The following is a 24,379-nucleotide window of genomic DNA, read 5'->3' as shown; positions in this document are numbered from 1 at the left end:
TTCTAAATACATTCCTGTAGACACACATCTACMTAGACACGGCTGAGAATTCCCAAGGGACCAAAAGCATGGAGTATCCCCCAAATCTTTGGGATCCTTTTGAGCCCCATTGTTAGGGGCAGGTTCAGTTCAGCTGGTTAGAGTGTGGTGCTGCTAATGCCAAGGTTGTGGGTTCAACCCCCGTACAGGGCTATGCTGAGGGTTGGACTAGAYGATCTCCAGAGGTCCCTTCCAACCTTACCATCCTATGATTAGGAACCAGCATTTCCAACAACAGCAAGATGCTGCTACTGAGCTGCTTGTATCTTTGGGGTTAGGTTTAGCTCAGTTAGAGTGTGGTGCTCATAATGCCAAGGTTGTGGGTTCAGTCCCCGTATGGGCCACCCTTTTGAGGGCTGGACTAGATGATCTCTAGAGGTTCCTTCCAACCTTACCATTTCTATGATACTCTATGATTCTATGACCCGGGGGCAGCAGCATCTAGCTCACACGGACGTCAGCTTCTAACCTARGCTCACCTGACTTGCCTAAACGGAGGGGTAAGCAAGCCATCTCCAAAATAAATCTCCTAAGCCATCAGGTCTCACCTTGTATGTAAGGTGTTGAGGGTTTCACAAAGACAAATGATATGATGACCATTCCTCCTTCACGGGGAAGGGCAAAGATGCAGAAGCAGGCACGGCCAGGGAATACTTCCGTTTGGGAAGTGCCAGGTCAACAGTGCAATAACCAAGCAGCCCAGCTAGCTCCTCAGTGCTGCTTTCAAACATAGCAACAAGAAGAAAAGTCAGTTTGTCTTTCTGGAAACTTAGGAGTTGTCTAACGCGAGCTCGGGGAGCGCCCAGCTGCTCAACCTGCTGGGAAAGGAAGGATGCCACCAGCCAAGGTCTGGATGGAAGTGGGTGTCAAAGGAGGAAGGAAGGAAGGAAAAGGATGTGTGCGTGAGTGTGTGCACACGTGGGATGGGTGCTGCTTGATACACACCCGTGAACAAAGAGTTTAAAGAATTTTCAAGCTATTTACTCAGCTATACGTATCATTAGAAGTCTACAGATTATGCTGCCGCAAATCTTCCGAGAYTGCCGCTGGGTTTGGACACACGTTAAATCCCAGGAGCAATCRCTCTGCCGAAGCACACGGCAGGGGAAGGATCAAAAAAGTAATAGTTTTAAAAGCTTCCAACTCATTTCCAGCAGTGACTTGCTGTGGGCGCGTTTAACCCGGAGGACACAGAGGCACCGGCGAGATGGAGTGTCCAAGCGCATGCTGAGACCTCGTGTGCTTCAGTTTCCTTCGGAAAAACGCTGGGATTCAGGGCGGAGGAGCCGCTCGAGCCTCGCAAGAGCAGCCCGTCCCGGGCCAGCACGCTTATAGCGAAGTCTAGCGAGCTTGGAGCGCTTTTGCTCCCAGAGGTCGTCCCAGACGTGGCCGGGGGCTCCTTCGCACCCCGGGCAAATCTCCCTCTGCTGCGCCAAGAATTGCTTTAACATAAAACCTTTTATCGCACCAGCTCGCACGGCGAGCTCACCGGTTCGGTCTGTCCTGCCTGCAAAGGTGACGGGAGGGCCGCAGGCAGCGTTACCTTGCAGCGGCAGCCACAGGGGGGGAAAAAATAAAAAAGGGTAAAAGAAGGTGCAGAAAAAGGAGCAAACCCGGTTCCTCGTCGCCAAGCACCGCGCGTGCCACCTCCGGCGATCGGCGCGGGGCTGCCCGGCCCCTTCCCAGCTCCAGGGGAGCCGCGCGGCCCCCGAGCCGGCCGCCGGCCCCACCGCCCGCTGCCGCCGCTGCCGCTGCTGCTGCTTGGGGCTTGCGGTTTTGCAGCTTGTCAAAACAGGATACTATCGAACTTGAAAATGTTACGATCGAAACAAAGGAGAAACAGGCAGCACTGCGTTAGCAACCGCGCAGGCTTCCCTCTGGTACACCGATTTCTTCCCCCCTCCCTTTTTTTTTTGGTAAAAGCAGCTTTATTCACGTTTGCCAGCGCGCTATCTTTGTACACCGAAATCTGAAGACAAGTGTCTAAGCAAAACAACGATCACTTTCTATGAATTACTGAACATGTGTAATTCATTTATCTGTAATATTGTGCTAAACTCAGCTCCAATTAAACAAACGAAAACACCTGCTTAGCACACATAGATCTTTCCATACCTCAGGGGAAGACACATCAGTGCTCCTCTGTAGCACAATCTGGCTCATAAACCTACACTAACAATATAAAGTCAGATTTTTTTTATATATGTACATAGACAAGAATGGGGGGGGGGAAAGCAGACGGTGAGATTTTGGGAGGGAGTTTTTTAATATTTCTGTTTAGAGCGAACACAATTCTGCAGTGTTTCGGCCAGCCGTCGTACTTTTTTGTTTTTGCTTTGCGCTTCTTAAAGCGAAATCAAAGTTATAAACTGAAGTTATTTGTTTTTTTCTTCTTCTTTTTTTTTAAAGACGGGGTGGTCCCTTCCACTCACCCCTGCGCATTAGCRGGAGAACGAGACAGCAGCTGCGCTCGTGTGCCCACCGCGGGGCTCTCCCAGAAGGGGCAGTTTGGGTTTTCTTCTCAGTAGACCCCAGCTCAGTGAAGGACTCGGAGCAAGCACACTTTCCAAGCAAGCGAAAATAACAGCTATGGGACCTCACAGAGGTATAAAAGCCATAAACTTACTATTTCTTGTACTGTCGGTTGTGCATAACGTGGTTTTAAAAGATCTTACTTAGGCTCCGAGCTATATTGATGCTCGTACTGCGGAGAGCGCCGTCCCCAGCGCGGGTCTCCGGCCACCCGCTCCCAAGGGCCGAACTCGCTGCCGCCGCTGCGGGGCGAAACCCGTGCGGCCATCTCCGCCTTGGCTTTCCAGGACCGTCCTCCTCGTCCGAGCGCTGCCACGCGCCGCAGAACGGGGCGAGCGCCGCGCGGAAGGCGCTCTGGTCCCCGCGCTGCGAACGCGGCCGTGGCGGCACGGGAATATTTGTTTTCCAAGTAATTTGTGCACATTCACAAAATTACAGCTGTCTGCCGTTTTCCTGAAATATCTGCCCTGCTGTTTACAAGCCATAAAATATAATCTGTCTTTTGTAGGGCTCCAATTGGTAAATTACATACACACACACACATATATATATATATATATTTACAGTCAGACTGGCTACTCTCCGCTATAAACTGGATATTAAGACCGCACAAAACCTGCGTTAATTTTAAAAGCCACTTTGCCCCCCTTCTCAAACCGCGCACGGGAAGCGCCAGCTCTTCCCGGCCCTCTTTTTCCRGGGAACGGAGCCGCCCGCCCTCCCTGCGGGACCGGCGTCCTGCGAGCGACGGACGCGCCCGCCGCTTCGGCGAGGAGCCACGCTGCAGCCGCGGCGTAGATCTTCCAATTAGTCCCCGTTTAAACATCTGCTGGTAGACTGCATTTAACATTAGTTATTTGAGCAAAGCACAATTCGATTAGGCTGTCTGAAACTGAGCCAAAGTCTGCAAAATAATAGCTCAATTAAATTTTGTTTTGCTTTCATTTGTCTTATACTTTCCTGAGTGTGATACAGTTGCATATAATCAAGTAAACTAATTCCTTTCAAAATTAGAGATTTCAGAGCCTTTTCCATCTTCTCCCCAAGTTTATTTAATAATCTATTCCATCTTCTCCACGCTTCATCGAACCTCCTCTTGACACAAAGTACATTTCTTTCTTGCGCCTTCGGTCTCCTTTAATTTTCCAGGCTTTCAATGAATCGAGATTACGTGCTGTTAACGTTACACCTTAAATAGATTAGTAATTTCTAAAAGGCAGCTTACATTTATCATGAATACACAAACATTTCAGCAGTGTAACTGTTTTTCCTTTGCACATACCACACAAAATATTTTGCCAACCTGACTAGACAGCTGCAAAGCTGTCAAGCTCCACCGCCACGTTCGGGCGGCGTTTCCAGTTGTTTCGCCGGCTCTCGTTCCTCCCAATCCTGTGCTGCTGCACTTGCTGCCCTGCAACTTCAGTGTTAGCTCTAGAGATTCGAGCACACGAGGCCAACAGCTGCTSTCCGCAGCTCGAACGAGCTGGATCAAAATGCCTTTTTCCTGCTCTCCCCCCCCCTTCTTAAAATAAAAAATTGCTGTAACTCAAGCTTTTCTGGCAAAGTTGAGGGGTTTAGGGCAAAGCCGAGCTGGGCGACCGGCTCCTCGGAGGGCCGCCACGGCGGGCACGGAGGCTCGCCGGCGCTCGACGTCCCCGGCGCCCGGCTCGAGGCGCGTCCGCTTGAACACTTAAACATTAATACTCAAACATTTAAACCTTAATACTTCCACGGTTCTAGCAAAAGGAACCGTAAGCCTGCGTTTTCTGGGAGGAAAGTGCCTTTCCAGGCAGAAGAACCGCGGTACATTGTACTTCTTCTGCAGTGGGTTTTTTTTTAACATATTTGTTGCAAACTGTGAACACAAAAGGACCAKCGGAAATAGGTATCTGGCAGGCTCTTCCCCACCGCGTGCTGCTGAAAGCTAGAAGTACTACCGGAGCAGTTAAAAATCTGTTACTTTGGTGCAGAAAGCAGAGAGGCTCCTGTATTAAGACGCAACATAACAGTCCGGTTCTGCCACGGGCAGCAGAGTGCAGCCACCTAAAATCCCCGCGCAGCAAAACAGCCTTAAAAATTACGGCCGCTGAAGTCCGTGGAAGTTCAAAACGGGATACGTCCTATTTAAAATGTAGAGAGCTACTAAATATGACAACCATCTGATGTATGAAAATTATTCACAACCAAAAACAGACAGTCTGGAAATAGCTGGGATGACTTCATTTAGACAGAATTACCCAAATCTGTTTCTAATATACACAGTACACATAATAAATTTTTACAATATGACAAGGAAAACAAACTTAATAAAAGTTCCTGATCTTTTGTTACACAAGCAAGCTATAGCCATGATATGTTTATAATATTTTGCCCATGATATCACAGCTAAGTAACAAAAGCTAAGCAACACAAAAAATAAAAAAAATAAAAAAATTAAAAAACAGAAAAACCCCGGTTTCGAGGTCTACGTTCAGCCCGCGGCTGCGGTGAGCGGCGCCCGGCTCCCCGCCGGCAGCGAGCGGGCACAGGCCACGCTACGTTTCCCCGGTGAGAGCCTGTTTTCTTTCTCTTTTTCTYCCCCCCCCCAAAAAAATATACCAGGATGCATCTGAACGGTAAGAGATTTTTTAGCCTGTTTCCTTCACTCCTGGTTATTTGACAAGTGCTTGAAAACCCTGTTATAAACAATATCTGCAGGAAAACAGATGATGCCTTGCGATCACAGAAGGTAATTTTTTTCAAGAAGCAAACTTTTTGAGCGTTTCCCAGATGCACCCCGTCAATCTTACTGTGTTTTTACTATCTCAGCTGGTTTTTCCTGCCCGGGCGCGGGGCCAAGCGGCGCGGGCTGCCCCGCGCTGCCGCCGCTGCTCCGTGGCACTTGCACCGGCTGCTGTTATTCCAGGCTGCAGGAAATTTTCTAACCGCTGGACGGGCCCCAGTGCTGCGCACTAATAAGTTGCAGATTGGCGCGCTCCGGCGTGCGCGTGTGTTTGTGTGTGTCAAAGCGGTGCCCCGCTTCGGAGGAGGGAGGAGGGGACGGGGGGRAAACAGTAGTTGAGAAACGCTGCCTGCTCGAACCGACAGCGAAGTGACCTCTGCAGCGCATCAGAAATTCCTGCAGGCTTACAAAAGAGAGGAGTTCGGTTTTATCACACGCGGTAAGGCTCACGTGGAAAAATGGAAACGCTACATCACTTGACCCGAAGTTGCCCCCTTTTCAACCACGGATGAACATTATGTAGAAAAACTGTAAATCAATTGGAGATGTATTAAGAGAGACCCTCCTTTTTGCTGCGTGGAAGGTAATACCTTTTAATCTCTAGATTTATTTTGCAATGTAAAGTAAGTGAGAAAGACTTAATTTCCGTAGCTGAGCTGTGTTACTCTTAAGTCTGTTTAGCATCTCTGCACATAATTTCCTACACTTTGCTTGCATCAGGAAATAATGAGCAAGCATCACTTACCCGAGACTGAGTCACAAATATTTGCCTACATTAACAGAGCATTAAAAGCCATTTTAAACAACTTAAGGAAATTGTGTTAGCCTTTAAACCGTGATTCACCAGTGTAAGAAATTAAGAAACTTTTCCTCTTCAAAGGCAAATCAGCTGCGCAACCTCCTTGTAGTAGCATTAGCTCCTAAAGCAGACTCTCCTCGCAGAGATCCCTACACAACAGATCTCTTTGCTTAATGAAATTACTTCTGAAATTTTCCTACACTCAGTGTTAAGTACTCCGAAATTTCAATCTTTTCACATCCTTGAACTCTCATCAACATTTTTTTTCCCAGACTGTGTCAATAAAATTGATTACTTGCAGTTCTGAATTCTGCTCTGCACATGGAAATAAAACAATTTGTTTTAAAGTATTTTCTGAAGAAAGCAGAACGTGGCGATCGTATCTACGAGATCAAAAAAAAAAAAAAAAGAGGAATCACGGGGGGGGGGGACAGGAGGAGGAGGAGGGGGACAACCCAGCCAAGGAAGCCTTCCCCCAAAAAAGCAAAGCAGCCCGGAGAGGAGCCGTGTCCCGGGAAGGCCAGCTAAGCCCCTCGCAGCCACCGCCAGCCTCACCGCGCGTCTCCTGACGGATGCGGCCTCCGGCCGGACGCCGACGACCTTTTCGGATGGCTAACGCCTTCCCGAACGTGCCGCTCGCGCCCCGGCGCCGCTGCCGAGCCGCCCGGCCGAGGCTAAGCGCGCCGCGCCGGGCGCGCGGCCCCGGCCCCCCGATCCGATCCGATCCGATCCGATGCGCGGCGCCGCTCTCGCTCCTTCCAGCGCGCAAGCGGACGACCAGCAAGGGTCCGACGCTGTTATTCCTAATTACCTTTTTTTCACTCTTGATCCTGTGGCGCTCATAATTAGTTACCTGGGGCTGCAATCCAATTTGAAGTGATGACAAGAAAGTGATCCATGAAAAAGTAATAAGTTAAATCCAATTTCAGCCTTCCTCTAATTAAATGCACATGGAACTAATGACTCAAACCCTACCATTTCAGTGATAATGGTAATTAGCGAGGTGGGAGTCGCTCGCTTTTTTCAACACTGTAGGTGTAAACCACAAGGTAAAATGGCAGGAGCGCTCTTAATTACATGTGCCATTTTGTCAGCAATTTGCACGTCTCTGCCCGGGCAGGAGCGCTCCGCTCGCCGCCTTCCTCCGCGGTGTTTGCAACAAACAAGCCGAACGCCGGCGCGCGGCTCCCTGAGGCCACCTGGTCGCAAATCACTTTGTATTTCATTTTGTTGTTATTGTAATTTTTTTAAAGTTATTCTGCCTTCTTCAGGAGATGCCAGCTCGCAGATAAACTCGATGGGAGCCAGGCACCTCTGAAGACCTGCAGCTCTTTGACCTCGGACAAGTTGCTTAATACGCCCCTGCCTCGGTTTCCGCGTCCACAGAACGGGAACGACCCTGCGCGCGGAGGGCAGCCCTCGCSCTCGCGCTCGCCGCCGGGCATTCCCGCTCCCCAGGGGCCAAGGGCTTCGGACTCAGGTAACCACAGGACAATCCCAGGTTTCTTTCCAGAACAGCAAGTGCATTCGTCACCTCTCTGCTCAGCRCAAAAGGCCGAAAAAGTGAATGCTGAAGGCTTCAAAATATATCGAAGGGCAGCAAAACAAGGCCCTCAAGCTTTACGGGAAAAAAAAAAAAAAAACTTTTCTCCCAGTTTTCCAGCTGATCACAGAGATTTGAGGACCYGACCCAGGTTGGTTGCATCTGCGTGCTTGACGATACCAGCGCTTCCCAGGCATATTCCAAGAACCGCCTGACTAGCGCTCATGATTTGGCTTTGGGAGGAAAAATGAAGAGCTATAGGTTTGCTAGCAGAAACCAGCAAAGCTGAGTTTTATTTTCAAAGTCAAAGATAAAAAATGAATGACTCAAAGTTTTCACAGAGAAATTATTTAAACCCTGTGGAAGTGAAATCTTGACATAACTGGAGTTGGTGGCAAAATTMCCATTGGCTTGACCGTGGCCATATGCAGATATACTCACATATATAAGATGGAAACAGAGATACTCATACAAATAAAATAAATGTAATGGCCTTTCTCAATTAACTATGAAGACAAAATTTATCTACCATTCATTAAATTCATCGGTATGTGAAGAGGGACGCTGCATATAAATCCTTAGGCTGCTTAACCTGTTACTTATATGCTCCTAGTGAAACACAGAATATCCTTCACTTCGCTTTTATTACACTAACTACCAACTTCTGATTTCACAAAAAATAGCAATAATGCAATTTGCCTTTAAAAAGTGTATCCCCAAAACGTCAAGCTACAGCTGATCGCCACGTTTTCGTGATTTTTGCTCTTGCCCGCGTCTACTTCTTGAGATACTGAAAGGAAGTACTAAGATAATACAGCATGCAAATTAAATTCTACAAATGCACAGCCAAAATTCTGCTTTAAAAAGCACTGGTATGCAAAGTTTAAGACAGCTCTGTCCCTTCAGCCTCCCCCAGTCTCACCCTGAAAACATAAACCAAACCCAAATTCTTTTTTTGGCAATGACTTAAAGGGAATATTTATTTTCAACTCTGTCAACTAAAACTAAAAGTTTCCATCTCAGTAATTCATTTTTTTTTTCTCTAAGCACACACAGATTAACTATCATACAAGAAATATCATTTTATTACATAAAAAAGTCAAGTGATTGGTTTCAACTGCAAGATACTGACTTGGACGTCCTAAATCTGTTTTCAGTCCGGTATCCAACTTTCAGCTCAATGCAATACACAACATTTACGTCTTTAAAAAAAATTGTATTTTTAGTATTGCCAAAACACACATGCACTTTTACTTTCTTGGGAGAAAATGTGTCTCTTGATTTGTTTCCAATCTGTGTATTCTTGCCAGCAACTAAAATGCTTTAAGAACCAAAATGAATAATCGTTAAAAGCATCAGCAATTAAAGCTGCAAATTTTAATCAATATATCTATTAATACAAAGATATATTTATCTTGGCCAGGAAAAATGTGCAAACTCTCAAAATCCTAAGCATACCTGGCCTGTTAATTTATTTTTCACAGATTCAAGGAAATCTAACATCTATGGCAAATATATTACCAAACATGCTTTAGTCTTTTCTTTTTTCACTTCAAGTAATTGTTGTGGTTCTGACATTTTTTATATCCTTTTTTCCAATTGCTGGTTACTAAATCCATTCCTTAACTTTCAATTTTCTTTTGTTTGTATCATCAGGCTGTGAAACTGGAGGTCACTGCCAAATATAAAGCACAGCAGTGTGAGATAGGCTCAAAATGTGAGTCATATCGTATATTTGGAGGGTTGGTTTTTTCACAGCTATCAGCAGAGCACATCTCCACTTCTGCGTCCAAGTCCTTATACCCTGAATACCTCGAAATTGGTTAAAAGCGGGTCTCCAGGTAGAGCTCTCAAGGTCAAGGGATGCCAAAGACGATGCTGGAGCCCGTTGTCATGTAAACGCTATTCAGGGGACGGCGCCCCGGCGAGGCCACGGGATGCCGGGACGTATTTAAGCGCCGCGGTTACTTTAGCAGCAAATAAAGAAKAAATATGAAAAATTACCCACAAGCAAGGCGGCAACAGACGGGCTGCGCAGCGCACGCTGGATTCATTCTCCCGGCGCGCTCGTGCCGGTTCGGTTTGCCTGACCAAGCCAGGCAGCGTCGGTCCCGGCGTGCCAGCGGGTGCTGAGCACCGCGCCGGAGACCCAGCGCCCCGCGGCGCCGGCACGTCTCCCCCCGCCCCGCRTTTCACGCGGGTGCAGCAGGGGCGSGCGATCCCTACGGGACTGCCGCTACACCCAAAGCTCACTCAAAACGACAGCAGCAACAACCAAAAGTACCGGCTAACCGCTCTGGCGCTCCCCCGAGACTCACGCCTATCCCTCAGCTAAGCACGACAGCTTGATTCGCCACTGAAGCAAACTTCTGAAAAACGGGTGCGTTTCGGCCACCCGGGGAATCTGTCCTACGCGCTGTCAGCACGGGTACTGCCGAACCGCGGCGGGGGCGCGGGCGCCAGCCCGGACGGGCGCRCTTTGCTCCAGAACCCCGACCAGCACGCCGCTGTTTTCTTTAATAACGTATTCTCGTCTTACAGACGCACGCGGGGTCTGCTGTACTGAAGAGGGCTTCCAGTATGTTTAAGACCGCAAAAGCTCCAGGAGTGAGGAGGGAAAAAAAAAAAAAAGAATGGGCAGTCATTTGAATCAGTGAGTGACAGGCTGGGCCAGCTCTCTGTATACATTAATAAATTAGAATTTTAATTGTGTCTCTGACTGCAGGAGCTGCTCCGGTACTTTAATATGTACCAACAATTGGCTATGTTATGGAATCCGCGATGTGGCCTTCACTGTTGACCTCTGCAACACAATTCCCAGTCTGACTACGGAAACCGTTTGGTTTGATCCTTTCAACTTATTTGAATCCTGACAAATAAGCTCACAGCTGAAAGGTCAACACAGTCATATTTCATCCTCTGGAGCTATTCTTAAGACATCTGCACAACAAAGCACTTCTTTTAGTACCTGACACTGGACCTAGCCAGCACAATCTCTCATTAAAAATGTCCCCAGTGGAAGAGTCTATTAAAAGGCATATGGATCAGCTATGGATTTACCAAATAAAATATTTCTGAAAGCATTAATATAATGGTTTGGATTATGGCMCTCTGCGCTGCCAATAAAATGTATATTTGCCCAATGACAAAACGCTTCATACTTTCCAAAAGAATAATAGCTCAGCTATAAAGCGCGAGGTGTTGTCCAGCAGACTGAGCACAGGGGTGGGAGCCAGGAACTCATGAATCTTAATCCTACCTCTAAAACCAATTCCCTCTGTGATCCTAAGCAAGTCACTTAACCTGCTTCCCTCAGTTTCCCTGTCCAGGACTGGGATAATGCTACCTACTTATCAGACTTTCTTTCTGGGGATGTTTTGGAGATTAGTATTTGCAAAATGCTTTGAAGATGAAATCACTACGCAAATGCTAGAAGATGGCCTTACAGGGCCAAGGGCTGCGGTTAATAGATATTCCTCACTTAGGTACAATTCCTCTTGAAGCCACTGTGAGCTGTATTTGAGTAAGAACCACAGGTTTGGGCTCTCTAGCTTTACTGTCAAGGCCTTTAGTGATTTCAGCTTTACCTTCCATATTCTACTACATATTTAAAGAGTCTAGAATCTGTATTTTTGAARGAAAATAATCTGCAGCACATATAAAAGGCAAGAGAAGCAGCAATGCTGTCAGAGAACTCATGGTGATAGTATAGCAAACTAAAAAAAAATTACAAAGAGCAAAACAGACATGAGTTTGACAATGTGCTATGACAACAACCAAAGAAAAAAAAAAAAGAATTTGGGGCTACAGAGGCTGAAGCATCAGATATAGAAAGGCAAGATAAGATAAATGTCCCAGCTACAGTGTGACTGCAACTGAACGGCTGCATTCAGTAACTTATTATCAAAAATATGGTGACAAACTGCAATAGTAGAGAGAGTAGTAATAAAAGCAATAACCAGTTGCAAACCAGTAAAGTGGTCAAGGCTCTAGAAGCGCTAGCTTACAAAATATATAATGAACTAGAYACATATAGTTTGCCAAAACTGGCAAGTACCCGTTACTATCTCAGATGTTTGAAGAGTGTGAACAGGAGGCAAGGCAAGGGGACTGACTCAGTATTTATACGAGGAGCACTACTTGGAGCAAGCGGATGGAATTAGAGTGGAAAGTTCCCGAGCGTATGTTTTGTTATGGAAGCCTGTCTGGAAGAAAATAATAATGGGCCCACCGTCACTTGGGATTTCTAACACTGGAATGGCAAAAAAAGGAAAATGTGATGCATGACTTAATAGGTCTTTTTTGTCTCTAACGCATCTGATTTATCCTCAAAGACTAGCAGGACAYACTCCAAAGCTGCGTATGTGTGCACATATCCTCTGTTAGGAAATGCTGTGTTGGTTTTAGCTTTCTGAATTCATAAAGGTACAAAGCCTGGTAATATTTAGAATTTATTTCTGAGGATGTCCATAAATCAGCAGACAATAAAAGGGAAAAAAACACACTGATGATACGATATCCTAATATTTCCCCAATATTCTTGACACAGCAAATCAACAGTTTGAGTGAACACAGAATAGAAACTRAACAGCAATCAAACAGAATGTTAATGCAAAATCCTATGAGCACTGACACTGTAACAAAAGCTATTCCATTTTGTAATAATGCAACCTTACCAGATGCTAATAAAAGTTACATGCTCAAGGTTTGTAAATACGCTGGGGGTGGGATTTTCAAGAGCACCCAGCCGTTTTTCTTCACTCCAACCTATGTCAACCAGAGCCACTTTGCGGACACCAGCTGGAGGAAACTGGTTCAAAACCAAGTGTTCCTGCAGGTCTCATCCTAGCCTTCGCAAATGAGATGCATCTATTCAGGTTTCACAAGCAATAGGCTGCCACAGGTGCACATTGACTTCCCTTACCTGAAGGGCTGGCTGTTTGTCATTCCTCTTCGGAGACTTTAACCCACTGACTTGCTGCTGTTGCTGCTGCTGTTGCTGTTGYTGCTGCTGCTGCTGTTGAAGTAGAAGTTGCCGTGCCACCTGAAGAGCCTGCAAAGAAGAGTTTTGAAAATTGAGTTTACAGCTGGCAGAATTTGGGGAATTATGCGCATAGCATACAACCAAGACACTCCTTTGATTATCGGCCACCGATCTGCTCCTAAAACCCACAGCAGGGGCAGCCACCAAAAAACCCCTCAGCGCTTGCACCCAGTAGTGCGATATCCCRCCACTGGACTTTCCATCGGGATTATGGAGAAAAACAGCAGCACCTCAAGTCCAATTTTTGTGTTGTAACCTTGAGCAGACACAGAAATCCCAGTGGTGAACACTACAAGGTTGTTTTTACCTGCCATCTGGAACAGCTCATAGAGTCTAGTTGGTTTGCTAGGGGGGAGGCCCATGTGCTAATGGCTTTTATGTTCCTCTTCTCCAAATGGTCAGGTTTGGTTTACAGAAGAGGGCAGTCACATATCACTATCTGTGACACCAGTCAGCCTGCTTTCCTGAGGGCCAGGGAAAGCCAGAACAGTTTCTAGAAAGCTATCAGAGGCACAATCAGAGACAGCTGCAGGCAGAGATGTGCTGGTTCCCAGGAGGAACCATACTTCAGCAYGGAGAAAGCTCTTAGGAGCCACAATGAGACCAATGAAAAGTGGGGACAGCATCTCACGCTCCCCTAATAAYCTAGCAGGTTATGACATATCAACTGCAGCATCCACGAGCCTGAATCGATGGGTGGCCAAGAGAGAAGAGCAGAGGGACACTCCAGCATTGGGAGATGAAGGGAGAGCAGACATGACACCCRAAAATGCCATCAAAGCATCAGCTGGTGGTGGAGTATTGTGGAAGTCGTTTGCCACACTAGAGAAAGGGGGCCTGTGAATACCGGATCCAGGCAGCAACGTGAGGCCGTAGCTCCTTCACCAGGTGGAAGAAAAAAAAGGTGCGGAGACAAAAAAGGAGGAGAGCAAAGAAAGGAACGAGGCACCTCGCCTGGTCTGTGAAGCCTGGCTCCGTCCCCAGCATATCACACCTCACCGAGCGGACCAAAGGCGAGAGGCTGTCGGCCAGGTCCAAGGGGATTTGTGGGGCACACCTGAGAGCTCAGCTGATAGACCCAAGCCTGGTGCCTCCAGCAGGATCCACCATCGCCGGACGCCAGGCTGCTCTGTCTCCTTGGAGACGTTCAGTACATGTGTAGGTGGAAAAGTGGGAAGGCTGAAGACTTCATTAATGTAAAACAAGAAAAATAGTCCCTTTGCGAGATGCCTACATGGAAGGAGGGAGAAAGCTTTCCCCTACTCCTACTGTGTATGCTCTCTGAATGATTTAATTAATACCTATTTAATTAAGGAGTCAGATACGCTCAGGGTTTCACTTGCTTCTCCGAGTTGCAAAGTGTTTTATCTCGCCGCAGAACAGCCAGGGAAGGCTTGACATGGAGGGTAATGCAAACTCAGATCCGCCACCCCGCCACAAAACCTTGCCGTTCCATGACCTAGACCCTCCCTTCTGCTTCRGAAAGGACCTCTGGCAGCCCGGGGGTGGCGAGAGCCACCGGCACGGGCCAGCACAGCCAGGGCACGCTGGATATTTGGTGGAAAGGCGCCCCAGGGCAGCACGCGGCGACAGGAGGAACGGAGCACAGCCCTTACCATCCTCGGCCTCGCTTTTGCCCCGGCAACGAGTCCTCGTCTCGGATATAACGGCGAGCCTCCACTGACCAGAAAGAGTCTACGTGCGGGCGCGACTTCCAGCGGAGGTTGGTGCGGCGGAGGTAAAATCAGATTTTACACGGGACGTCAGGCAGCCAAGGCTTAGTGCACCCGCAACACCTCTAAAAATGACATATTGACACGCCTGCGCACCCGAGACCTGTGGCCCTCAGAGGGGTGCCGGGGACGCGAGGAGCTGTCGGTCACGCGCGCACGTCGCAGCTCCGAAGAACTCGCACGTGTGTGTTCCCACACGCACAAGCCCTGCTGCAGTCCCCTCAGCGCAAAGGACCGCAAGATCCGGAGCCTACTGATTAATAAARCGCAACGAAGGAGCCCTTTATGCAGAAAGTGCTATTTAGGGCAAAAACGCAACGTTGTATTGAATTAGCTTGTTTGGCTGTTAAAGCATCTTCAAGGGTGGGTAGAGGCTGCACAAAAAAATCCTACACAACTTAAGGGGATGGGCAACAAACACTCACCTACTTAAGAGGGGTGTTGTATGGCTTATTTAATTAATGAATACTTGTAAAGCACTCTGAGTTGCTCAGACAAGAAGTGCTATACAGTACAAGTGCAACATATTATTAYATATTATTAAGACTGGCTCTGCAGAGGAATAATTCCAGGTAAATGTGCAATCAAATGATCATTTTAGTTCCCAGTAATTAGATTCAATAGGCCAAAAAAACCCACAGAAGCTTTACTTTAATCATACACTAAACAATCAGAACATCCCTAACCTTTCAAGATACAGCCTTTTTGAATAAAACATCATCAACTTATAGATATTATTCCAAAAAGAACCAGTCACCATATGTGTTGTCTCTTTGAAATACAGTTGCTATAGCAGACCCTGCATGCATTTCATGTGATATGATCATATTCTATCCTTTCTGGCAGCTGAGAGGTTGCACAACTAAAATTGGCTGCCAGAAATTTTTGAAGATTCCCAGAACAACTAGCCATGCAAGAAATGCCTGGTTTCTGCTTGAGCTGGCCGCGAAGCTCTGTGCAGCTAGACCCRGTGAGCGCCACAGCCAAGAGGGCTCTGCCACCAGCCGGCCCACTTGGGCCAACCTCGCTCCAAGCCAGGCTGCCAAGGCGTCGAGGAGCACAGCGCAGGAGACTCCCCCGCTCCACACTCCCGCACCCACGCGCACACACACCCATCCACCCGCTCTCCTACAGGCGGGATGCTTCCTCACCTCTTGGAATAATGTCTACAGTGGTCTGCTTGGTGTTCCACTGCCTGAAAAAGCACCTGACCTTGCACTGAGACTGGGTGGCATCAGGGACATTAGAGCAAGTTGCAAGAAGCGGGCATGGAGGGAGGGCACAGAAAGCCCAGAGGAGAAAGGAGAGGACTAAAGAGAGTAACAAATGAGTTGGCTGGGGAGAGCATCTAATGAGCCAAAACAGACGGGAACGAGATGGGAGCGCTGCGGACGGGGCAGGTAGGGGTGAGGCSGCAGTCAGCTGGCAGCTCAGGGGAGCGCAGCTTCCACCCGCGTGTCCCACGTCTGCTCTCTCAAGATTCTGCTCTTCTGCTTGTAAATAACCGAAGCAAYAGAAGCATCAGATGAGCTTGAGTTTAAGATGTGGAAGCTGTTTATGGCATATATCTGGTTCTTGCCTGCTTTGGTGGCATGATGAATCAAGAGGTACCAAGTCACGCAGCCTTTCTAGATTTCCTTACTCAGCCTTTCGCCCGCCCCACTTGGACTAAGCACACTTACCCTGTCTTTGTAAAGTCTCCTCCAGAGCGCTATGCATATGGGACAGGCTGTGTACAGAAAAGATGGTCAGCTCAACACAGACAGCGCTAGCGCTCTCTCCTCTCCTCTCCTCTCCTCTCCTCTCCTCTCCTCTCCTCTCCTCTCCTCTCCTCTCCTCTCCTCTCCCAAGCCCATTTGGAGTGCTTCTGCGAAATTCCTCTGCCGATGGCAATTCAGGCCCAGCGCACAGCTACCCTCGTTACACCGGCACTTCTCACACAATGCTATCCGACAACCACCACCCCGGAGTCCCGTCGCTGAGCTGGCACGGTACCTCCACCACAGCTTTTCTGGTTGGACATGGTAACAGCTCCCGTGGAAAGCTGAGCTTTAAAGGCCGGCTTGGGAACCCTGCTGAGGTTACCGGGGCTGCACCGTACGTCAAGTGAGGATATGCAGAGAAATTACTTTGACAGTGAAGTCAGTCCCCCAACCTTCATCAGCACAGCGATTCACAAGCAGGCCTGTACATTAATAAAGCTTCCTGTGGGAGTAGATGTTGCCTTTGATTTGCATGTGAATTCAATGCTAGTGAAAAGTGCCAGACTGTCAGACATGGAGACCAAAGTCTCTTATCTTTCCAAAAGCTTCTGTAGCAGTTTCCCCACATTTCCTTAATCATCTGCCTTGTCCTCAACTTACTGAACAGGCAGTAGAGAGTAAAGCTGGACTCTGTTCAACTTCTGCTTCTGCCAAGTCCTGAAACAAGGGTGCCAGGACTGTTTACTGCTAGCCAGCAGCTCCGGTAACGTGGCCCTCTCCTCACGAGAGGGTGCACGAACATCTCCAGGCACTCTCTTTTCACACATTCCTCCAGACTGCCATAGTTACAGCCTAAATCTACACCATGTGCTTGCACTTCTGCAAGGGAGCAATTGCTGGGGTAAAGCGGCACTTGCTTCTGCATGCCGGCAACAGCGCCCTCGCGCAYGGGATTAGCACCTGGAGGTGCCCAAAAGCCCTGAAACCACAGAGGTGCTTCGGAGCTCAGGTCCCACGATTACCATCGCTGGTGTTGCGTGCTCAGCCCTGAGCGCCCGCTAACCCAGTTGCGGACCAGAGCACGGCCGTGCTGGGTGTTTGCAACAACTCTGCCCACAYGATAATCCCTGCTGCCAACGGCTAACAGCACAGCACCTCCCTCCCTTTACAGACACACAACTACGAAGCCCGTCCTACTGCAGGGAGGCAGAGAACGGATGCACTCGTTCCCAGGTGCACCTTCCGAGTGCCGTGATTCCTGCAAAASTACAAGCTGCAAACAGTTCTTGGTCACCTTCAACACAGACAGACTCAGGATGACTTCAGTAAAAGGCTCACAACCAACCGCATCGTCTCTATTCGCCTCTGTGCTACACTTAAATGCAAGATACATTAAATATACTCCTGGGCTATTTCCTTATCCGTTAGAAAATCATCAGTGGATAAAGAGATTTTCTTGCATAAAACAGAGAACTGTAAAAAGGCAATGGAAATGCTGCATTTTAGAGACATTGTACAAACATGCAACAATATTTGGGAGCCAGTGCTGGGTGCCACCTCACCAAGAGTATTAACATTGAGTTCACTGCGAGATTAATCCAGTATCCTTCTCCCAAAGATACTATAGACYCCCACACTTGAGTCATAAATATAACTAAGCGGGAAGCCCCACTGAAAACTCCTCTCCCTATGGTTTGCAAGATGGAAATGTTAAATGCTTACCAACTAGTTAAGTACTTGGGGGAAAAAAAGAGTACGCATCTGAGATGACCCAGACAATTTTATTGCAAAACAGACAGAATGTGACTTGTTTGCCCAGCTGTTGTTTGCCCAGAACATCCGGCACTGTTATCTTTTAAGTTACTGTTGTAATTTGACATTTTCACGCAAGCAACTCAACCTTTCAATTTTGCCATTACTCTTTAGGCATAGGTTTTGCTCAAAGGATAAAAATGTAGCACTCCCTCTGCTACAACTAGAAACTTCTGATTTGGGAAAGGGGCTGGGGAAAGGAAATACACTGGAAAAAGAGGGTAGAAAATTTTAAAAATAGAAATGTGGCTGAAATGCCATATACTTGCTTACAGTATTAGTACATAAGAAAAACAGTAACAAGATCCAAACCTATGGAGCCTCTTGCTAACTTGTTCCACCACTGGAGCCAGTATAATAAGGCAGTGACTCTCTCAAATTGTTTTTCCATCAGCCTATTTCTTATTGAAGAAAGAGAGCTCAAGCTCCTCCCTTTCCATCTGCTAGAACCAATACTAATATCAATCAGCTATTAATGAAATATGAAGACACGTAGCTACAACGGGCTGACTCTAATGCACTGCTGCTGCGAGAAGAAGCTTGTTTCTGTGCCTGAAGTTGATCCAGACAAGGAAAGGCTGACCCAGACAAGGGAGGTTTGATCCAGACAAGCCAGGGAACTGCAGGACACCCTGGAAGGTGTGGAGACACAAGCAGAMGACATGAGGGCTCCCAAGAAAGCTGTTCGAATTTTTGTCCGCACCCCCTGCCCTGCAAACTCGCAGAACAGCACTGCAGCGATGAGCTGCCTCCGAAATGAAGAGCCACGCAAAAAGAAGTTGCCAGAAGACTACAAAACACAGTTCCTTGGGCTTTTTCAGCCTCCTAAGCTTTCTGGGCCTTCCCAGGTGGACCCATGCGCCCCTCAAGAAAGCAACCTGAGAATGGAGTAAGGAAGCATTCCCAGGAATCAGAAATGGTAGCACGACCATCTGAAGTGTTCAAGCAGAAAATTAAAGAAATTTGTTGGCCAACATTATCATCTGTCCGTTATTTGAGTTATGGTCATTAAAAACAACAACAACAAAAAAAMCTCAAAATGCAACAAGCAGAGAGAAAGGAGACAGAAGATACCTTAAGGGCAAAAGCTATCCCTGGAAAAAAAATACAGCGTTACCCTAGTTCCAGACTCCAGAAGCGAGCCATCCTTTACTGACCTCAGAAGGACAACAAACAGCCAGATCCTTACACAGTTAAGACCACCGYTAAACTTTTCCCGCAGCTTTTTAAACAACACGCGGCTTTTCAGTATCAGGCATGCAGTTCTCTTACCATTTATTTTTCCGCGAGTTTCACAAAGGCTTTAGACCCTAAGGGGCCACCAGGAGGGCAGCTAAACAGGCCCAGCTTCCCAGTGGAGGCATGGCCCACCTTTGCCAAGGTTCTCCTGCTTCCATTTAGCCTTGCAAGACAAGTACCTTTGTTTCTCCCGGGTGGAACGGAAGGGGGTTTTAGATTCAGCCAGCGATTTCTCTTCTTTCTCAGCTCCCATCTGTCCTCACACTCTGCTCCATTCCACAGCTGCTCCGAACGGAGCAGCAAAATGCAGTTCGCAAGCTCTGAAGCCTGGATGCACCAGAGCTTCGGAGTTTGTTAATCTCTCTCCCACTCCTGCCTCCTCTCCTGCTACACCCTCTTCTCCTGGAGCAGCAGATGTAGCGGAGCGGTGGTAGGAGGCAGACACGCAGGGGGAACGTACACATTGGAGGGTAGCCCTGCTGCAGCTCTCCTCCGACAGGCTGAGGAGCCGAACAACGTGTGGAAAACGGCGAAGAGCAGAGCAGTATGCAAAAAGGGGGAAAAAAATAGTGCAAAGCGACAGCAGTGGGTAGTGCTGTTCCTCTGGGAGGAACAGAACAGGGGGAGGTGAGAAGAACCAACTAGGGAGACTAGGAAAGGAACCAAAACGAAGAGGAGGAATGAAATGTAGAAGATGCAGAAAGGAGAAGCAGATGTTCCTGCAGCACTTATGCCCTCTGACTTTCGTACCCAGCTCTTTCCTCGTCCTCCACAACTGGGGAACACGCTGCTACCCGCTCCCCGCCGGTTACCACCACCCGACCCTCTGGGCTGCCCAGCAACGCCAGCCGAGGCCACGAGCCGCAGCAGGGCGTCTCGAGGGGGAGAAGCCCGGGCGCAAGCACAGGCAGGACACAGCTCTCGGCGAGGGGACAGCAGGGAGCCCCGCGACAGCCCCGCGCTTGCACGACACCTCCGGCTGGCCGCCACGGCTGCGCCGGGCCGCGGCAGGCTGGCTGAGCTCGCCGAGCGACCAGCGGGTGATTCCCATGCTGGAGAAAGGAAAGGGACCTGGGCGAACGCGTGTTCGATCCCAGACTCACATCCTGTCCCTACTGATGAGGGACAGGCTCAGAGCGAGGCAGCTGGCAATCTGCCTCCCGCTGAAGCATCGCCTAGAATAGTTCAGTCGTAAGGGAAGAAGATGAGTCTCTGTTTCTCTTCCAGCAGGCCTCGCTTCTTTCCCCTGGAGAAGATCCTGGCTATCGGTTGAGGAGATCCCCTCCAGAAAAAAGGCTCAGGAAACAAAAAAAAAAAAAATCCTTTCTTCCAAAGCTACGCCGGCCCCGGAGCTGCCCCAGCTCATGACCAGGGGGGCTGAGGGCTTTGGGGCAGGAGGGAGGCGCAGCAGATGCCCCGCGGGACACGAGGGACCCGGCCGCCTTCCCCAGGACAGCGCGGACCGGTCTCCAAAACATCTGATTTTAATTTCGTAATTTATGCATGAATTCCACCAGCTCAGGGCGGGGGGAAGGTGGTCGAGGCATTTTCTGCAAATACCGAGAGACCCACACGGGAAGGAAGGGAGCAGACCGCAAAAGACAGTAGGAAAGGAGGTCAAACTCAGCCAACGCCAAAAAACCTGCGAACCCAGAACCAGCCCCAACAGTGACAAAGGCTAGAAAAATCCCATTCTCGAGGCACAAACGAAATCCTCAGGCGGTTACACTGTAAAAACACCTTCTGTCTCTTCTTTTTAAAGAGTCACAGTCAAGACTCATCAAAGCCATTTAAAAAGCATCTGGCAGAAAGTTCCCAAACATTAAAAATGGCTCTCTTTATTTTGGCATGTCAAGATTCACAGCATGTAGCGGTCTGTACCAGCAAGAAAGGAGGGATGGGCCAACACATCCTGGTAAAATGAGAAAGGATACAAATCTTGGCTCCCAGTGCAAACTGAACCAGAACTGAACTATGTCTGAGTGATGAAAAAAATCTTATGGGATTTCCAGCTCGTTTCTGTAGGCTCAAGATCAGATTCTGAACTACTGTGTTTATCCAAAAGTGAACCAGACCTTTGAATATTTGGAGGACTATTCACTGCTGAGCAGCGTTTTTCTTGGACGTCAAAAGCACGGGAAGTTCTCATATTTTTTAATATGAGAAGAGAAAAGGGGTAAGACGGGGGGAGGAAGACTGCCTTTTTGTTGCTGCAATGTAAATAGTGTATCCCATACAGCTGCTTGTATGCTTCCTTCTGCAGTCAACAAAACAGGGAAAATATGTTAAATTTGTATTCCCAGACACCGTATGATAAACTTGCATTCAGAGGCCCATGAAATAAAGCCTGACACAACGCACTTAGCACTGCGACCCACCCCACGCTCACTGCTGGGCGAACGAAGCAAGCCAAATGTTGGGACAGCCTAATAAATGGGAAACTGCTGCCGCAAATCACAACTCCGCACCGTGGCACATCCTAATTTAGGACAGTTTCTAAAAACCTTATTTTAAAGGGCTCTGGTAAAGCAAAAATAGGAGAGGTTCAGAGAGAGGCGACAAAAATGATTAGAGGCCTCAGAAGATATGAGGAAAGATTGATAAGGCTGGGAGTGTTTAGTTTAGCGAGAGATGAGTAAGAGGGGAGATGATAAAAGTACACAAATTGTGACTCGGACTGAGAAGGTACATCTGGTGCTATTTACCATTTCTCATAAAGCAAGAGAAAGGGGACATTCAAAGAAGTCAGGAAGCAACAACAACAAAAAAGTAAAGCAGATAAAGGGATTTTTTTTTAATACACAACTCATAATTACCCTTTGCAACTTACTGTCACAAGCTATCGCCAATGCCAAGAGCACGGGCAGGATGCAAAGAGGGGATTAGACACTTGTACAGACAGTAATGAGAACATTTACAGCCACCTTCAGAAAGATAAAAATATAAATCAGGGTACAAATGTTTACGCTTCGGGGCATGAGTCAAGGTTTAATCACTGGAGGTTGGGAAGACGCTTTCCCCACGGACAGGTTCTGCAGTTGTCCGTCCCCAGTTCCCATCCGGGGACCGCAGCCAGCCCTGCTGCCGTCCTACCAGCTCGGCCACCCTCCGCCGCRGCATCCTTCTCCCGACACACGGCTGCCCCTCAGCCCCTCCGGTATTTTGCCCGCCCTTATGGCTTTTCCTGCCTCAAAGCTAACCCGGCGGCGCTGGTCTCTGCCACCCGCTGGGCTCCCCGCCGCCGACCTTCCCACGCCGCCGTGCCCAGCGAGCGCGGCTCGCCGAGAGGCGTGGGAGCCTCGTCCTCCTCCTGCCCGGCCCGGCGCGTGAATCCAGTGCCGGCACGGCAGCCAAATCCCCCTTTCCTGATCGGAAGCCGTTGTGCGTGGGGAACCCATGCGGCCGCCCCCCGTCCCGGGGACGCTGGCACCGGCACGCGGCTCCGAGACACCACGACGGGTTTTGAACGCCAGTCAGCCTTTTAAATTTACACCTACCTGCACAACGCGACGCAAAAGACAGCTCAGTTTCCTTTCATGTGCATGACAGTCTTAACTTGTTTCCTTTAATCCAGCAAAAGCAGCCAAAGCATGCAACATGCTTCCCAGAGACGAGGCAAACCTGTACTTTACTTCCTGACAGTGACTTAGTTCATAGTATTTCTGCAAGGAAGATAATGAGCATTGTCCTAAGCCAGTATTACAAGGGAATTCCTACACGCGACATGCTACACACTTGGCATTTAAAGAAGAATCACGGAAAGAGACACTATCTATAAGGGCGTAAATATAGCTGCAACTCCACGCGCTGCACAGACACTAACGCTGGTGGGAAAAAAAAAAAAAAAACTTGTAACGGCCCCGACAGTGTTGGCCTCAGAAGTCAGCATTCTTCTACAAATCCGAAGTGCCTCTCGTTCAGTCATCGTACCTAAAGTACGGCTCAGGGAAGGGCTGTGGATATGCCAAGGCGGTAACAACTAGTGATAAATCTAGCAAAGTCGAACGGTTCAGCCAGCAAGCCAGGGAAACATGCCACACAAGAGGGTTTTTTTTTTTTTTAAGTGTATTTAATTCCCAGCTGCAAACCTAATAAGCTTCCCAAAGGTGGAGAGCACTGGACATAAAGGGTTAATGGCCTTGCTAAAGCAAATGACACACATAATTTCCTTTTATCATAAAACAATACGTTTATTATTTTCTGTATATCTGTTAAAGGGCATGGCCTTCTGAGTGGAAAACAAAACACAGCTTGGTCACATGTTTATTTGCTTCAGCTACTCCCTTTCCCTTCTGATAAATAATCAAACATGCCATCCAGAAAAAACAAAACCAGCGAGCTGGGAAATTTGATGGTCATCAAATAGACTAAGATACCAAGAAAAGCAGCCCACTGTTCCCACAGTGCGTTTTCTGCCCCACACCTACACTAACATCTGAGTAAATAACTTCAGTCACTCTTTCCATTTTCCCCATGCAATTACTCCTACTGTTAAACAAATTGTCCTTAAGGCAGTTGCAAACACCATTTTCTTTTCCTGCAAAGCAGAACAACTTCTGAACATTAAAAAGCCAGACTAGCAATATATTTTAAAAATATGTTTGTTGTACTTGTGGTTTGGCTGAACACACAGCTTGATTTCTCTCTCKCKCGCGCGCGCGCTCTCTTCTAGGAAGATGAGGCTTTACAGTTTCAAATTTTGAAGTGCATTTGGAGCTCAGAGAGGCAGGAAAAGCCTCAGCGAGGATGGGCTTTCTCCAAAGGGCAGGCGACGCATTTTCCATTTCGCCTCGTTTCGTCGCACATGACCGCCACGAGCGACTACACAAAAAGTTACCTGCTGCTCGGCGGACTTTCGAGGAGGGGCAGAAATAACCGAGCGCCAGCAGAGAGTTTCTCGAGTCACTTTGGGGGGGTGGGGGGGCACCGAACAGCGTGCGTGCCGCAATGCGCGCTCCCCGCGGGATCTGCGCGGCCTCCCGAAAGCTCCGCGGGCCACTGCCGGCGCTGGGCGACCCCCTCCCCGGGGAAACGCCTGCAAGCCGGGGCGAGCGCGCTTCCCCTGCCCTCTCCCCGTGCCACCGCTGGAAACAACAGCCACAGGAAGGAAGGAGGCAGGAGCCCGGCTCGCCTCAGCAGCCTCCGCTTTATTAGCGTGAAATTGGTACAAATATCGGCGAGGCGGCTCCGGGAGCGGGGCCCGAGCCTGG

At 48.4% G+C, this 24,379-nt stretch overlaps 1 protein-coding gene across 3 annotated transcripts in view; it reads right to left on the bottom strand.

Moving 5' to 3' along the window:
• Window positions 1-24,379, bottom strand: part of FOXP1 (forkhead box P1) — a 336,874-nt gene that overhangs the window by 88,962 nt on the left and 223,533 nt on the right. For all 3 annotated transcript variants that reach the window (XM_085300061.1, XM_085300062.1, XM_085300063.1), the window contains exon 5: window positions 12,563-12,691. In XM_085300061.1, coding sequence (XP_085156187.1) covers window positions 12,563-12,691 — 129 coding nt within the window. The remainder of the gene's footprint in view (window positions 1-12,562; window positions 12,692-24,379) is intronic.

This window comes from Rhea americana, unplaced genomic scaffold, assembly GCF_003343005.1.
Source record: "Rhea americana isolate MKP2758 unplaced genomic scaffold, rheAme1 scaffold_16, whole genome shotgun sequence".
NCBI classification, from domain to species: domain Eukaryota; kingdom Metazoa; phylum Chordata; class Aves; order Rheiformes; family Rheidae; genus Rhea; species Rhea americana.
Note: the sequence above shows the minus strand (reverse complement) of the source record. Positions and strands in the feature narration are given on the sequence as shown.